The sequence below is a fragment of the Conger conger genome, chromosome 3, assembly GCF_963514075.1.
Source record: "Conger conger chromosome 3, fConCon1.1, whole genome shotgun sequence".
Taxonomy (NCBI): domain Eukaryota; kingdom Metazoa; phylum Chordata; class Actinopteri; order Anguilliformes; family Congridae; genus Conger; species Conger conger.
The window spans coordinates 75621463-75637682 of NC_083762.1; the positions used below are offsets into that span (position 1 = coordinate 75621463).

The 16220-nt window shown below is 43.4% G+C and overlaps 2 protein-coding genes across 4 annotated transcripts in view; both read right to left on the reverse strand.

Moving 5' to 3' along the window:
* Nucleotides 1–1957: 1957 nt before the first annotated feature.
* Nucleotides 1958–13734, reverse strand: LOC133123842 (5'-AMP-activated protein kinase subunit gamma-1-like). 3 transcript variants are annotated; one of them, XM_061234471.1, is made up of 13 exons: nucleotides 13564–13734; nucleotides 12439–12478; nucleotides 10773–10879; nucleotides 10434–10515; nucleotides 7378–7436; nucleotides 6161–6206; nucleotides 6016–6067; nucleotides 5377–5503; nucleotides 5099–5264; nucleotides 4846–4883; nucleotides 4196–4342; nucleotides 3450–3635; nucleotides 1958–3210 (listed from the first exon to the last, which is right to left on the reverse strand). In XM_061234471.1, the coding sequence occupies exons 1-12, from the start codon at nucleotides 13579–13581 to the stop codon at nucleotides 3519–3521; spliced, it is 999 nt and encodes a 332-aa protein (XP_061090455.1). In that variant the 5' UTR covers nucleotides 13582–13734; the 3' UTR covers nucleotides 1958–3210; nucleotides 3450–3518. The 3 variants fall into 3 exon arrangements, with proteins under 3 accessions (XP_061090455.1, XP_061090454.1, XP_061090456.1); XM_061234470.1 differs by having other exon boundaries at nucleotides 6016–6070; XM_061234472.1 differs by lacking the exon at nucleotides 13564–13734 and adding an exon at nucleotides 12812–12931 and having other exon boundaries at nucleotides 6016–6070.
* A 1665-nt stretch (nucleotides 13735–15399) lies between these two features.
* The window catches only part of ttll4 (tubulin tyrosine ligase-like family, member 4), a 15554-nt gene continuing 14733 nt past the window's right edge, over nucleotides 15400–16220 (reverse strand). Inside the window, exon 19 of the mRNA XM_061233435.1 lies at nucleotides 15400–16131. Coding sequence (XP_061089419.1) covers nucleotides 15984–16131 — 148 coding nt within the window. The 3' untranslated portion in view covers nucleotides 15400–15983. The remainder of the gene's footprint in view (nucleotides 16132–16220) is intronic.

Below are 16220 nucleotides of genomic sequence, written 5' to 3' on the forward strand. Positions count from 1 at the left end.
AAAGGAGTCTGGCAGGAGATGTATTATTCTCTTTTCCTCTTTCCATCCCAAGTGTTATTCAAAAACTTGAGCAATGTTTTCACAGCCCGTCCCCCTGCCCTGTGTTTTCGTCTGGCTAGCTGTGAAACCACGTTCGCTGATCACGTTGTGGCATTGTTCTTTTTGCGAACAGCTACAAGCTCTGTGTATAAGAACGTGAGTTATGGCTCGGGTGCAGACGCTGGATTGACTTTCCCTGTTTGGTGCAGTGATTTTCTTTGTGCACCTTGGCAAAGAGAGCGACAGAGTGACACAACGTGCATTCTAACGTGCGTGCTGTGGCAGACTCAAGACTTCTGTTGAAATGCGAAGGGTGGAGTTATCAGTTCCTGTCTCAGGAAATTTCAGAACACCGTGTTTAGCTTGGACATTTTCTGGGGGGTTTTTTTCTTGTTTTGAAAAGAAGGGAACAAATATGGGAAAATACCTGTCTTGCCCTTACACCAATTCAGAAAGATATTAAAATGTTTAATGCACATAAATATTTAACATAATTGTTGATGACTACTGAAAACTTAAGAACATTCAGAGAAAAAGAAACAATTACTCGGTAGATATAAAGATCATAGCTATAATGCATTATAAATACATTCATGATTTTTAGTGCCGTTCTTATGCAGATATATAGAAATATTGCTAACAATGCCTAATATTATCAAGTATTACTATGATTACCTCTAAGGCCAAGTAACATAAGGCTCCATAAATAACACTCACAAATAAAATGCTGTAGCAATATTTCTATATTATTGATTGAAATGAATGGCCTGAATGAGAACTTGGGTTCGTTGTGACGACAATACTGGTTTGGTTTATTTAATATATGTTAAAACTACTTTCAATGGAAGCTGGCGAATTGGAGTCATCAATCACTTCCACACTTTCACAGTCCCCCATGGGTCTAAAATCTAATTATTTTTAGATTTGGGCCAAAGTTTCTCAAATGACATGGTGTTCCTTGGCCACATCATTCATAAGAATAAAATAAAGAAACACCATGAAAACTAGGTAAAATAACCCTGAAAGAGTTCAAATACATTGTAAATAATAATTTCCTGCATAACTGCTTACTGATTATCAACCGTATATGTGTTGGGGAAACTACTCAGAAGGTGTACAAACTATGATTTCAGAGTAGTTTGCCCAACACTGGCAAAAACACCATGTGCAAACACTACTTTCATACATATATGCCCCTATAGCAAAGTTAACCTAAAGAGAAATGTAGCTTGTGAAACAGAAATGTGCATGACGGGTGCAAGCAATGCCTTCTCTCTGTACAGTGGGAAGAACCAGCAATGTGTGCCAAACGGCAGTTGATATGGAGCATGCTGATAAGGACTAGAGGGTTACAAGATAGGAGGTGGCAGAAGGTAAGGGCAGTCGTCTGGCAGTTGGAGGGTTTCCCGTTCTATCCCCGCTCTCCTGGGTGTGTTAGATAACGGCGCTATATAACTGCAAACCATTTACAATTTTAGGGCCAAATGTTTGCAGTTCCTGTAGTTAACTACACTTCATGAAGAAGTTAACTACTAAAACCACTACACACATTTGAATATAATTATAACCAACAAACTGCTGCAAAATTGTATTAAACTACTAGTTTACGTATATGTAGGGAAACTCCTAGGGAAACCTGTGGCGGAGGAAAATGAAGTGAAATGAAGTGAAAATGACACACCCAACACCCAAAACCTGACATCAGTGAAGCCACATGAAAGGCATTGTGATCTACGGCACCACATAATGTTGAAACTAGTGTGTGCATCATTTACAGGAGTGATTTTCCCTACTGTGTGCTATAATGGACCACAATGCCATTTTCAACACGAGGGTTGGGGGGAAAAAAAGTGGAAGTTTTTATTCTTTTTCCAAAAGTATTTTACAACATGTGCTATACCTCATCTAAGATGCATATACTAGATGTACCGTGCCATATTTGTTTTTGGAGGCCTGTATAACAGAGGTGCAGTCCTAGAGGCACTTCGGGGCATACAGTATGACGACATCGTGGTTTAGCAACACAAGGACAGGCGAAGCAAGAGTGAGCACAGCATATCTCATCTCCTCTACCCTTTTCACCTTTCTGAGAAATATCCAAAAAATCAGCACACGAAGTGAGAAAATGAAGGAAGGCCTGTGTGAGCACAGCGTGATGCAGTAAAGTGTGCTGATGATGAACACAATAAAGCAACAGGGATGAAGGTGGTATAGTGAGGGATTGGTTCTGTTTAAGTTGTTGGTTATGCTGAACGCGGGGCAATTTTATATTAAAAAAACAGTGCAGTCTCTCAGTTGAGTCAACAAAATACCTTGACCATTCTGTGACCATGATCCCCCCCTTAGATATCCACTTCAGCAAGACTGATTTCACTTCTGAATATCAATATTCTGAATAGCACACTTGGTAAGTCATTTAAACTAATTACCACTAGATGGACCTGTTGCAACAAGCAGGGAAACCAATCAGGTTGGACCTCTCTGATGCCAACAGGTGACCTGTGAACACTGAATCTTCACACAACATATTTGAGCAAGGGATGTTGTTCTCATATCCATAGTAGGCTACTGTAATGCAATTGTTTGTTCACAACCACCTCCAACAAGAAATCCAGAAGAGTCAATTGTAAAAAGCACTCTGGTAGAGGTTATTCAGTTTTCTGTATTGTGGAAACAAAGAGATGAGTCTCAGGAAAAGGCAATGTTGGTTTAAGACTTTCTTGTCTATGGAACATTCTATAGCGATAGAGACAGGTTTACCCGCCCTGAATCAAGTCTATTCGTTATGATTCTGCTAGATAATAACAGTAGTGCTACTGCTGAAATGGACTAATGCACAATTATATTATTTCAAAATAGTTATGTTGTGTTTTCAGTCATCATACGTGCCAAATGCACTGTTCCACTGCACTAGTATCCAGCTACTCACTCATATAAAATTTACAAGAAAATTTACAAGATTAAAAAATAATAAATAAATAGCCAGACATCACAGTTTAAAAAAAAGTAATGGATATAAAAAAATTAGTATTTGCCTGGAGACAAAATACATTGCCTTAAAGTTGTTAGTAGTGCATTTCACAGTAATGTACTGCAGACAGTTACATTTAAGAATTCAAATCTGTCCATTCTTCATCCACTGTACAGTTCTCTCCATTTTATTCTTTATCTCTGAAAAAATAATGTAAAACAAATAATGTAAAAACAAGAAACCCACCTACAGTAGCGTATGTACTGCATTATAACGTACATGTTAATTGACAGTTTTCTGAAGTTAGAAGTGTGTGTTTAATCCTACGGGGCACCCTCGTACAAGCCTTTAGTACGGAAATAGGTATGAGAAATTACGATAATACAAAAGCGTTCTAGCATGAGGCCCATTCTAATCACGTTTAGGTCAGGGCGCCTACCTTGGATGGGGGGAAAAGGCTGTAAGGAGTTGAGGATTGAGGGTGGACAGACACCCCCCCCCCCAGGTGCTACGAAAAAAGGGCGTCTACGCCCGCGGGCGTCAAAACCATGGCCTGCAGCAGGTCGGAGAGCGAGACGATGCCCTTCACCATGTCCTCCGTGTCCACCATCACAAGCCGGTGAACCTGCGGGAGGGGGTCAGCTGCAGTCAGAACAGCCACGATGGACAGACTGGCAAGCACGGGCCACAAAGACAGACACAGCTGCAAAAACACTCAGGGACCTGGCGAAATCCCAGGAGATCAAACCACCCTGTCTGGCACCAACAATCATTCCACGGTCAAAGTCACTTCGATCACATTTGTTCCCCCATTCCCACATTTGGTCTGAAAAAGAGCTGAACCTCTCGACAATGTCTGCATTCTTTTATGCATTTAGTTGCAGCCACATGATTGGCTGATTAAATATTACATTTACAAGCTGGTGGACAGGTCTACCTAATAAAATGCTCACTGAGTGTACATAAACCCACAAACAGACCTGGGTCAAATACGTAATTGTTTTTCTACGCTTTACAAAGCTTGTCTGGTGTACTGGATCCCTCTGGCCCTCTTGGTTTGCCAATCGAGTGCGTATCATAGATTCCAATACACCAGACAAGCTCAGTAACGCCTCGAAAAGTATTTGAATCCAAAACAATTACATATTTCACTCACAAATGTCCCACGGAGACGCCTGGCCGTACCTTTGCCTCCACGATGCGGTCGATTATGACCTCCAGGGTCTCGTGGGGGTAGCACTTGATGACTCCCTCCACATAGCACACCCTCCCCTGCAGGGCCTGACGCATGGTAATGTCCAGGTCGTTATAGCTCTTCTGGGCGGCCAGATTCTGCCAGAGAGAGGGGGGATAAGGATCTACACACCTGCAGACGCCTTTTTAGCAGTATATGAACAAAGCTGAATAAAACCGTTTTATTTTATTTTTATTTACATTCGAAACACAAACACACATGCACACATACATACACAATATCTTACAAATATTCATACCCTTTGACACAGAAAATACTGTATAAAATAATCAAATAAATTATAAGTACTGTGCTATATTTATACAAACCTGAGAAAAATATTCTCAGTTCCCTTAGATTTTGATGACTTTAATAAGTAGCATATTTCTGTAGGATATTTAAAGAAAACCAAATCAAATTTAGATTTTAATACATGGAAACTATTGGTATACAACAATATTTTCCCCAATATTTGCCCAGAAGAACTATTTGAGTGACACTACATTTGAGTAACACTGCATGAAACAAGGAAGTTGTTTAGTACAAGTCCCAGCCACTGACACTCCTCCTAGGCTCCTAAGAGCAGGTCTGCGGTACGTACAATCACATCAAACCTGGAGTAGAGGCCGACCACCTTCCCTGAAAGTGAAACCGACAAACTGAATCAGAAGAATGAGACATGCCTTGAGTCTCCAATACAGCATCGCATTTATGTGGTGACAGAAACGGCCATTTTGTATGGCCAAATTGTATGCCTCAAGAAATATTCCAGGCGGTTCGAAAAAACAAAATGGACACCGAGCTTGCAAGGACAGGGGCAGTTCTTTTGCGTACAGGCCTACGGGTGAACGCACCTTTCTCGTTGACCACAGGCAGAGCAGACACACGTCGCTCCACAAAAATGGACAGGGCGTCATACACTGAGGCAGTATCCCGGACCATGGCAATGTTCCTGAATGTTCCAATAGCCACGTCCCCGATTTTCCTCTGCAAGAAGCGTGGCTTTGGGATCATCGCACCCTGGGGAGAACAAAGTTATAAACACGCGGAACCCAATGTAACATTTTAAAATAATAATCCTCGAACATCGGAGGGTAATTTTGCAGACATTATTTAAGGCAGAGGCTCTAACAAACAGGTGCAGGAACTTGAGGATACGCTTGTGAGTCATTATGTGCAGCACGTTTCCTGACTCCGGGTCGATCACGGGCAGTCGGTGGATCTTGTATTTCAGCAGAGCGTAGATGGCGTCAAACAGGCTGTAGGGCAGAGATCAGAGCAGGGTCAAATACATTTAATTGTTTTGGATCCGAATACTTTTCTGTGCTCGATTGATCTTGCCTGGTGCAATTGAGCCAACCAAGAGGACCAGAATGCCGGTTTTGCACTTTTTGAGAGTATATCATAGGTTGGGCGGCCTATAGTGTAGTGGTTAAGGCGCATGATTGGGAGCCACAAGGTCGGTGGTTCGAATCCCGGTGTAGCCACAATAAGATCCACACAACTGTTGGGCCCTTGAGCAAGGCCTTTAACCCTGCATGGCTCCAGGAGAGGATTGTCTTCTGCTTAGTCTAATCTACTGTACGTTGCTCTGGATAAGAGCGTCTGCCAAATGCCAATAATGTAATATTCCAATGTTAAAAAATCACTGACTTTTTAAAAGGGGACCTGAAAAACATCCTTAACCTTGTCAATCATTTCCTAAGCAGAGAGAAAACTATATTTCCCACAATGCAGCTCTGCAGCCCTGACAGTGGCTGGGCTGGCCTACCTGGCCTCAGGGCTGATGCTGATCAAAGAGTTGATGGAGTACTGCAGGTACACTGCTGGAGCAGAAGAAAAGAGACAGGCCGATCAAATCGTTTCCACGGTCTGGAGTGACTCGAGCTCATCTCATTCATACTCAGTGTGGTCACCTCTCCAGGTCTCAATCTTGTGCTCTTCCAGTCCGTAAATCTGCACCTGCAAGACACGTACATATTCAGTTCTACCTGTCCTGTCTCCGCTTGGCTTGGTCTCGCGTGTAGGTAGTTTTTAAGCCTCAATTTTACATCCTAGCAACAGAAATTCACACACAATTATGTCATAATGGACTGCAGCTCCATTAAAAGTTTCACCTCCGTATGATGCCTTCCGTATGTAACAGTAAGTATACAGTACTATCTGTGTGCATTTACTATACAGCAGGTGTGTACAACAAGGGGCGATCCATTTCAGATTTTGTGCCAACTTCTGTTCTTAATTATTTCATTGGCTCAATCATATTTTGATCCGCAAAGAAGCCTGTAGCCTAGTGGCTAAGGTACGTAACTGGGACCCGGAAGGTTGGTGGTTCAAGCCCCGGTGTAGCCACGATAACAGCCGCCAGCAGTTTGGCCCTTGAGCAAGGCCCTTAAACCCCACATTGCTCCAGGGGGGACTGTCCCCTGCTTAGTCTAATCAACTGTAAGTAGCTATGGATAAAAGTGTCAGCTGAATAATTGGTTGGAACAAAAACCAACGGTTAGCTTTTAGAAGAGGAAGTGCTTCCCCTGACCACCCCAGGGGAAAGGTCAGCGCTGTCCACTGGAGAGCCACTGGTCTTGATGACAGGTGATTGACACCTACCTATTGGTCCCACCAGTAACCTTCAAACACCTTTTGTTTCAGGTGTCAATCAAACGCAAGATCAAAAGCCTCAATAGAGCCCTCAGGCTCTCATAACATGAAATTAGATTGCAGGCTTTTAGCAGATGCTGTTATGCAGAATATATGCACTACGTTAGCATTTGTGGTTTCCTCTTTATGTAGTATCAAGAGGTGGAAAAATCCAGGTTCAGAAAGTAAAAGCCCCACCCAGTATTTTGTTCTAAGGACCTGGATTAGCTCCAAGCACCTTTCCACCTCTGTGTAGTATCCCATTTCGTCTGGACATATACTGAACCAATGCAGGTTAAGTACCTTCCTCACGGTACAACAGCAGTGTCCTGTTTAGGAAACGAAACCTGCAAGCATTTGGTTACGGGCCCAGTGCTACGCACACTGCATGCAGACTCGAGACGATATCACAACTGCTGCTTCAGCTGTGACTGCACAGTCACTGCATGGTACAGCTACTGTTGCCCTATGGGACTATGGAAGGTGGATTACTCACCATGGGAGACCTGTAGTACCGATGGAGGATGTTAATGAAGTCTGTGATGGTTAGCATTCCTGGCGAAAAGAAGGCACAGGAAAGAATAAAAAACATTGAAAAGTGAGACTAAGTCCCCACAATCTCAGATATGAAGGGACAGTGGAGGTACATTTTTGTTCTTCAAGGATCAAATTTCCTAAATGTACCCTGAAAGTACAGTAATGTTTTGGCACTTTTTGTACCTTTATTTCAGAGAGTGAACTCCCAATCTGGCTGAGATGAGAGAGGATGTGTTTGTTTGTTTGTTGTTGCACACAGTCGGGCACACATAGCATTATTGAACTGAACGGAATGCCACTGAATGTAACGAGAGGACTAATTATAGCACGGAGAAATGGGCAAGGACTGTCAGACCATCCCAACACTTCTCCCTGTTCAGTGGGGCCCGGACATCCTCAGGACAGTGCCTCAAACAGGAAGCATGGTCAGGAAGAAATGTTGCCTTTCAATGACCCTTTGACCACCTTCAGCTGTTTGACTGAATAAGTCATGGCAGGGCTTTTCACAGCGTTATTTATAGAAATAGTCTACATCCAGTCAAATGCGGTAGCCTCTTCAGTGTATTAAAATACTTTTGTAAGAGGCACTTAAGATTGCATCAGCCTGTTTGTGAATCAGACAGGCAAGACAGACACACAACATTACATGGTCTACTTCGCACCACACTAAACCAGGCGGCCTGTAGCGTAGTGGTTAAGGTAAATGACTGGGACATGCAAGGTTGGTGGTTTGAATCCCGGTGTAGCCAAAATAATATCTGCACAGCCGTTGGGCCCTTGAGCAAGGCCCTTAACACTGCACTGCTCCAGGAGAGGACGGTCTCCTGCTTAGTCTAATCAACTGTACGTCGCTCTGGATAAGAGCGTCTGCCAAATGCCAATAATGTAATGCAATGAACCGATCGTACACGTTTACATTCTCCTTTACACATACTATACAACTGCTTCCATTTGTGCTAGTCCACGTGCGCTAATTTCAGAGGCCTTGCGTAAAAGCATTTATGTGCTTGGGATTCCTCGAGCTATTTTACAGGAAGTAACTCTAATTCTGTACGTGACGTGACTGCTCACTATCCGAGAGCTTAACTGTGGAATTCAGAGCTGGGCTTTGAAAGGAGGGCTGCACTGATGCTACAGGGGCCTGTAACCCAACTCTAGTACATACAGTCGTGTTCAGAGTAATAGCAGTGCGTTTAAAAACGTGAGTAAAGCGCAAAATCCTTATAATAGTTTTTATTTCGATGCATTGGGAACACTGCACATTATATCCTGAATCAAAACATGAAGAAAAGTGTCAATTTTTTTACAGAAAATGAAGAAAAATGAATATTGGGTTGTTAAAAAAATAGCAGTGTCTGCATTTCTCTTTACAAACTAAAATATTTACTGTATGAACTGAAAAATCTTCAGGATTTAGCATTCCTGTGAATCACTAAACTAATACTTAGTTGTATAACCACGGTTTCTGAGAACTGCTTCACATCTGTGTTGCATGGAATCGACCAACTTCTGGCACCTATGAACAGGTATTTCAGCCAAGGATGATCTGACAACATTCCACAATTCCTCTGCATTTCTTGGTTTTGCCTCAGAAACAGCATTTTTGATGTCACCCCACAAGTTTTCAATCGGATTAAGGTCTGGGGATTGGGCTGGCCACTCCATAACTTTAATTTTGTTGGTCTGGAACCAAGATGCTGCTCGCTTACTGGTGTGTTTGGGGTCGTTGTCTTGTTGAAACACCCATTTCAAGGGCATTTCCTCTTCGGCATAAGGCAACATGACCTCTTCAAGTATTTTGATATAGGCAAACTGATCCATGATCCTTTGTATGCGATAAATAGGCCCGACACCATAGTAAGAGAAACATCCCCATATCATGATGCTTGCAGTGCAGTGCTTGAGTGTACTGTGGCTTGAATTCAGTGTTTGGTGGTCGTCTGACAAACTGCCTGCGTCCCTTGGACCAAAAAAGAACAATCTTACTTTCATCAGTCCACAAAATGTTTCTCCATTTCTCTTTAGGCCAGTTGATGTGTTCTTTGGCAAATTGTATCCTCTTCAGCACGTGTCTTTTTTTTAACAGTGGGACTTTGCGGGGGCTTCTTGCCAATAGATTAGCTTCACACAGGCGTCTTCTAATTGTCACAGTACTCACCGGTAACTTCAGAATGTCTTTGATCACCCTGGAGCTGATCATTGGTTGAGTCTTTGCCATTCTGGCTATTCTTCGATCCATTCGAATGGTAGTCTTTCGTTTTCTTCCACGTCTCTCTGGTTTTGCTTTCCATTTCAAAGCATTGGAGATCATTTTAGCCAAGCAGCCTATTATTTTCTGCATTTCTTTATACGTTTTTCCCTCTCCAATCAAAGTCTCCAATCAAAGTTTTAATCAAAGTACGCTGTTCTTTTTGAACAATGTCTGGAACGACCCATTTTTCTCAGGTTTTCAGAGAGAAATGCATGCAAACATGTGCTGGCTTCATCCTTAAATAAGGGCCACCTGATTCACACCTGTTTTTTCACAGAATGAATGACCTCACTAATTGAACTCCACACTGCTATTATTTTGAACACGCCTCTTTCAATTAATTATTCAATTACACAGACTCAGGAGCATGTGTGTCATGAATGTTGGGTCTGTTGGTTTTCTATGACTCTACTACACCTACTGGTTAATTATTTGCCATGTAGTAATATATTTTCTACCAAAAACAGTGATTGATCTGGTAAGTCATGTTGGACTGCTATTATTTTGAACACGCCTCTTTCAATTAATTATTCAATTACACAGACTCAGGAGCATGTGTGTCATGAATGTTGGGTCTGTTGGTTTTCTATGACTCTACTACACCTACTGGTTAATTATTTGCCATGTAGTAATATATTTTCTACCAAAAACAGTGATTGATCTGGTAAGTCATGTTGGACTGCTATTATTTTGAACACAACTGTACATGGCTAATCTACAGAACGGCAGAGGTTCAATGACACCCACTGCCCATGTTCCCTTACCTACAAAACACTGCCTCCTGGAATCCCACAGAGGGGCAGCCCTCAGACCGTTAGCCACCAAGGCTAAGAAGGCCTTCTTCACCTGCACAAGGAGGTTGGGAGATTAAATTCACAAACACATCACACAACATGAATGGGTATGAGCTGGTTAACCTGGTGCTGGTAGCTTGTCTGAGCTGGTAGCTAGTCAACTGGCAAAACATTGTTGAGCTGGGAGCTGGTCTGAACTCATCAACCAGCTACCAGCTGTTTCAAAACCTAGCTTGAGCTGTTTTCTTTGAGCAGGGTACACACAGTGGCAGCCAGACTCAGAGATATACTTTGAGGGCTAAGCCTCACCTTCAGCGTGGTGTCGAAGATCACCAGTTTGTTGCTGGTAGGAATGGTGTCATAGCAGCAGTGATTCCTCATGAAGTTCATGTACACACCGGCGTCCAGCTCTGGGTCTGAAGAGAGGGTCAAAATTGAACACCCTGGTGCAGGTCAATATTTACATGTCTAATTCCTGTCAATCTGCACTCTTCTCTGACGTAAAATCCAGCTATGACCAGCATGAATTTACCAGCAGTTTCAGGACATAGCTTGAGCTAGTCAAACTGAGTGTGGAGCTGGTTTGAATTGGCCAACCAGCTGCCAAAACCTAGCCCAGTCTTCGGACATTCATCCCAGTAAAAAAGAAATGTTGGTTAGTATCTTTCCATTAGATGAGTTAAACTGTAAATTCATCAGGAAATGTTCTTGCTCATCATTGCAAAGTTTTTCATATATTTCAACTTTAACCTAAATATTCATATTAATATTCCCTGGAATCCACTGCTTGTTGAAGGCCCATCTTTGACCATGTTAACTGGCCAACCATTTGATTCAATCCAGACCAGCAGCACAGCAGGGGCACCCATTGCTGTTGACATGAAACCTACAGTTGTTTACTTAATGTTACATGCCAGCAGCCTAGCTAGGCATCGTTGGAAATGTGACCATCTCCACATTGATTTAGCTGGCTACTAACAGTAGTACATTGTTTTGCAGTCACATTCCCCTCTGCGTGTAACGTAAAACCAGAATGTCCAAAAATTCCCTTGAACACCTGCTATCCAGCAATATTTGGACAGAAAACAATGCAGGCTGGTGTAACGAGTTAGAGATTTGCCTGAGTTTGAGGTGGGATTTAGATTAGACTCGTCCAAATAAAACGAACGCGTTAACCAGGCGAACTCGCCCATAGCCAAAGGCAACGAAGTTCTTTTGAATTTGAGAGTCACGTCATCGGGGAGCGTTGTCGTGGTAACCTGCTATGGGACTTCGCTGCAATACACACAGTGCCGACGGACAAACTAGCCGAGCTAGCCAAGCAAGCCAAGCAAATCCTGCTACACTAGCAAGATATTGATTTCAGCATCTGAATTAAATATTTTAAATGTCAATAAATGTTAAATACCTTCTTTAAAAAAAATTAAATGGTAAAACAACTACTAATATGTTGTGATTAAACCATTAAATGATTAATCGGACCTATTAATACATATTAATCGCTACATGTGTAGTTTCGGCACAATCAGACTGTCACCCAAGTGGCAAACAAACCCAGTCAACCTATCCAACAGCAACCAGATCCTGTCAAACTGTAGCAGCAATCAACCCAGTTAATCTGCCTATTCAAGAGTATAACCCTGTCAATCTATCACTTTACCTCAAGCGGTCTCATTAGCAGAAAATCACAAACAAACTCCACAACCGTCTTAGCTGTACCTCGCTGCGAGTAAATACTCATTTGCATTCGCTGCCTCTGGCCGGATGATTATGCTCATGGTACAGTATCTTAGAGTACACACAGAATGTTTCATCAAAAGCAAACCAATAGAAACCGTTTTTCCCCACTGCAACAGATCGAACCATATAGCCGTGCATTTTACCAATGATACTTATTTATTGTTATTGTGAGTTATTGAGTTATTGTGCCTAGTACGGAAACAGAAAGGTGAAATGCGGTGAAACGCCGTGTTACCTGCTCTCTTTGTGCTTGGCCCTTTATCTTGGACAGGGCCCTGCAACAAGTGGAGAAAGAATGGTGACAATTCTGTTCTGTCTCTCTCTACCACACCCGGACAACTCTCCCAAATATGGCTTCAAGTCAAGAAAATAATTATTTTTATCCTTTCAGTGACAAAACATCTGCAAAAGTACTTGTCTGTATGTTTCTATTAATACATCTATTGATGGAAACATAGAAATTTAAGAAAAATTAAAAAAATTATAAAGTGATGCAAGCAATCTTCAGGACGAGCTGAAACATCCAAAAACATTGCAACCTTGTAACAGGTAGTGTGCGCGCACGTGCACGCACACACACACACACACACACACACACACACACACACCAAAGCCTTGTAGTTTTGCCTAGTACAGCCACTCCAGATCTAGAACAGGGCAAAACAGGAAAGAGGGGGAGGGCAACTGAAAAAGTGATTATTGAGCATGTCAACAGAGCATGTCAACACATTCGTTCATAAGACTGTGCTGAAAGCCTCTTCCTGGACACACCCCCCCTCAATGAATCACTGAAAGGGCAGGTGGCTCCTCTGTTTGGTATAAGGGCCTCTACCCCCGCCCCCAGTCAGCCCAGCTCTCCCTGCCTGATGCTGGCCGCAGTCTCTAGGCGAGGCCCAGGACTTAGGCCTACATGGAGCGCTAAGGGGTGGGAGGAGTCTGTAATGACCAGACCACAGAATGAAAAATCTGTTTAAACACAGTGACAGACCTGCACTGCACATTATTAACAATATACGGTGGCCAAAAATATTAAACTATAATGCAGTTTATCCCTTGATAAACTTGCTAAACTCATGCTAAAGAACGAGGTCTTAAGGCCCTTCCCCCAACATTTATAAAATATAACCTTCATACAGCAGAAGCAAACATTAGATATTGTATGCACTTTGCTTTTAACAGTGATTTATTGGTTTATTCAAAAGGTGTACTATTTGTTCCACTTAAGTTTCACTCTAAGCTAACACTTTGGCATTGGCATTTAGCACTATCCCCAGCAGAGGGACTTAATCTAGGATCTGCTAACACATGTGCTCTCTCTCTCTCACACACATACACACACACTCCTGTTCCAACAGCCTACCTGTCTGGGGGGCTCCATGCTTGGGGGTCCGGTTCAGCAGAGACAGTGGGTGTTAAAAAATCACAGTGCAGCCCAAGTTTAACAAACTCCGCCGTCTCGTTCCGGAAGGTTCGCCAGCTATCTGAAGTCCCAGAGAGCTGCAGGGGCTAAATTTGGGAGCAGGAGTCGGCACAGTCATCCGGCAGACTAGCCCCAGCTGGAGGGCGGGGTGACAGCACACGCTGTAGCAGCGAGGGGCTCTTGTGTATACACAACAGCTATGCACACCAGGCCACGGGGAAAAGGGCAGGACAGGCAACAGGGGCTCAAGGCAGCAGCCTGAAGCTACAGCCCTCGCTTGGGTTAACATGAGTGCGCACAGGCCACTACGCTGCACTGACATTACATTACATTACAGTCGAAGCTGATGCTTTCATCCAAAGCCACTTACAGTTGATTAGACTGCCTCACAGCTGCATGGATCTTATCATGGCTTGAATCACCGACATTCCGGGTCGCAGTCATGTGCCTTCGCCCCTACGCTACAGGCTGCCTTGTGCCCAATGCCTACACGGCTCATATGGACGCAAATGCCCTCTTGGGGGTTATTTAGATCCACACGAAGTGAACCAATGAACGGTCGGAATTACAGCTCTTTAAAATTGTATCACTGTCCAATTACTTACGGACTACACTGTATATGCTACGACATACAGTACATAAACACTAGACACAGGAAGATAAAGTTATGGAAAATAAGTAAGCAAGTAGCTGACATACAGTTAGCATGTGCAACTTGCCAGGAAACCACAACTTTAAAAGAGGTTTAAAGACCCAAAAATGAGAACTGGAATGGAGCCATTATCTTCTGCGACCTGGCAGTGATAGAGCTTCATCTAGCTAAAACACAGGCAGTATGATAGCATGGTGTGTAAAGCGTACACAACCGTCATCTGGATAGCTGTAAAAGTGATTGTCAAATAGGGCACCGCTGCGTTCTTTGAGAGCAACACACACACACACACACACACACACACACACACACACACACACACACACTTTGGTTGCAGTTGTGGTTACTGAACGTGGTGTAACCATGGCTGAATATTACAACACCAGACGGACTGCCATTTTGGCTCTTTGTATTTTATACGTATACACAGACGGTAGACGAGAATAGCAGCCCAGGATACAGGTCCTTGCACAGTAAACAAACACACATGACATAGTGCCCAGACCAGGGGGGCGCCTGGTTTAATGAACACTGAAAACCCCCTATAAGGTAAAGAAGGGATAGCATTCGTCATCTATAATGTAGCTTTATAGCCTGATAATTGCAAATGTTAATATGGCCGAGGTATAGAAAGGGTTTTACAACATCCTCGTCCAGTAAGTAAATTATTATTAAACATTTCTGAGCAGGTTCATGTTTATCTTCCGGTCGTCTTGTGTGCTTTAAGCTGTCCTGTCTAAAGAATGTCACCATGTTGGTTTGTAGGTTTAGACTTGTTGACAGGTTGAATGAAGCATGACTCCCTAAAAATTTGTCAAGTGTTTCACACCCTTTCCTTTTGTTGAAGGTCATGGTTTCAGCATTGTGCAATGCCATCCATCCCCATAGAATCCTCTCCGTCAGTATGAATGAGAATCACACTGAGCCTCTTGTCCAAGTATAATTACAAGGCCTTTGAAAAAAATAACAATTTTAATTAGTGTTGTTTCATTCTGATTGCCAGGTATATTTGGGGCAAGAACTGCACTTATGTGCAGTTTGTGTTCAAACTCAAATATTCACCCATAATGAAGTTTCTTCATAATAATATTATAAAAAAACGAAACCCAAGCTGTCAATTTATTTAGTCTGAGATACTTTAATTAAATGATAAAAATAGATTTTTATTTGTAACAATCATTACCATTTAATTCCTGTTCAGAAATGCACATGTAATATGCAGATGTGTAGGAAACGACCAGCCAAAGGGATGCACTCGCGCCGACCTTACAGGTGGGGTGTAAGCACACTTTACCCAGGGATCTGATTGGTTGGCACTACTGTACACAAACAAGGGCCCTCACGTGATTGGCCGGCAGATGGCCAATCAGTCCCCCTCCCACTGTTACACACTCATCCGCTTGGCCAGCGATTTCTGTTGTGTCTACAATCCAGAAACGGTTTCTCTCCTCTCTCATGGTTTCTCCCTCTCTTTTCGCATTCGTTGTTGAGTGAGAGACAAGAGAAACAGAGAGAGAGAGAGAGATGGAGAGAGAGGATGGGGGGAGATGGAAGAGAGAGAACGCACTGCGTATGGCAGAGGAGGGGGGGGGGGACACAGAACACCCCGCCCGCCTCCTCGCTGACACCCTTTGGCAGACCCTGAGTGTGTGTGCGCGTTGCAGAAGGCCGAGGCGTGTAAACAGAGGCGGGTGGGGGTGGGGGGGGCTCAGGACAGGTCTCCGGTGGGCAGGCTCTCGTTGGACAGGCTGGAGCAGCCCATGGGCGTGCTGGCCCCCGTGTCGGGAGGGCTGGAGACGGCCGACGGGGGGTCCTCCTCGTCGTGCTGGGAGCCCCGGGTCAGACTGACCACCACACTGAGAGAGAGAGAGGGAGAGGGAGAGGGAGAGAAGGAGAGGGAGGGGGAGAGAGGGAGAGAGAGAGAGAGCGAGGGGGGGAGGGAGAG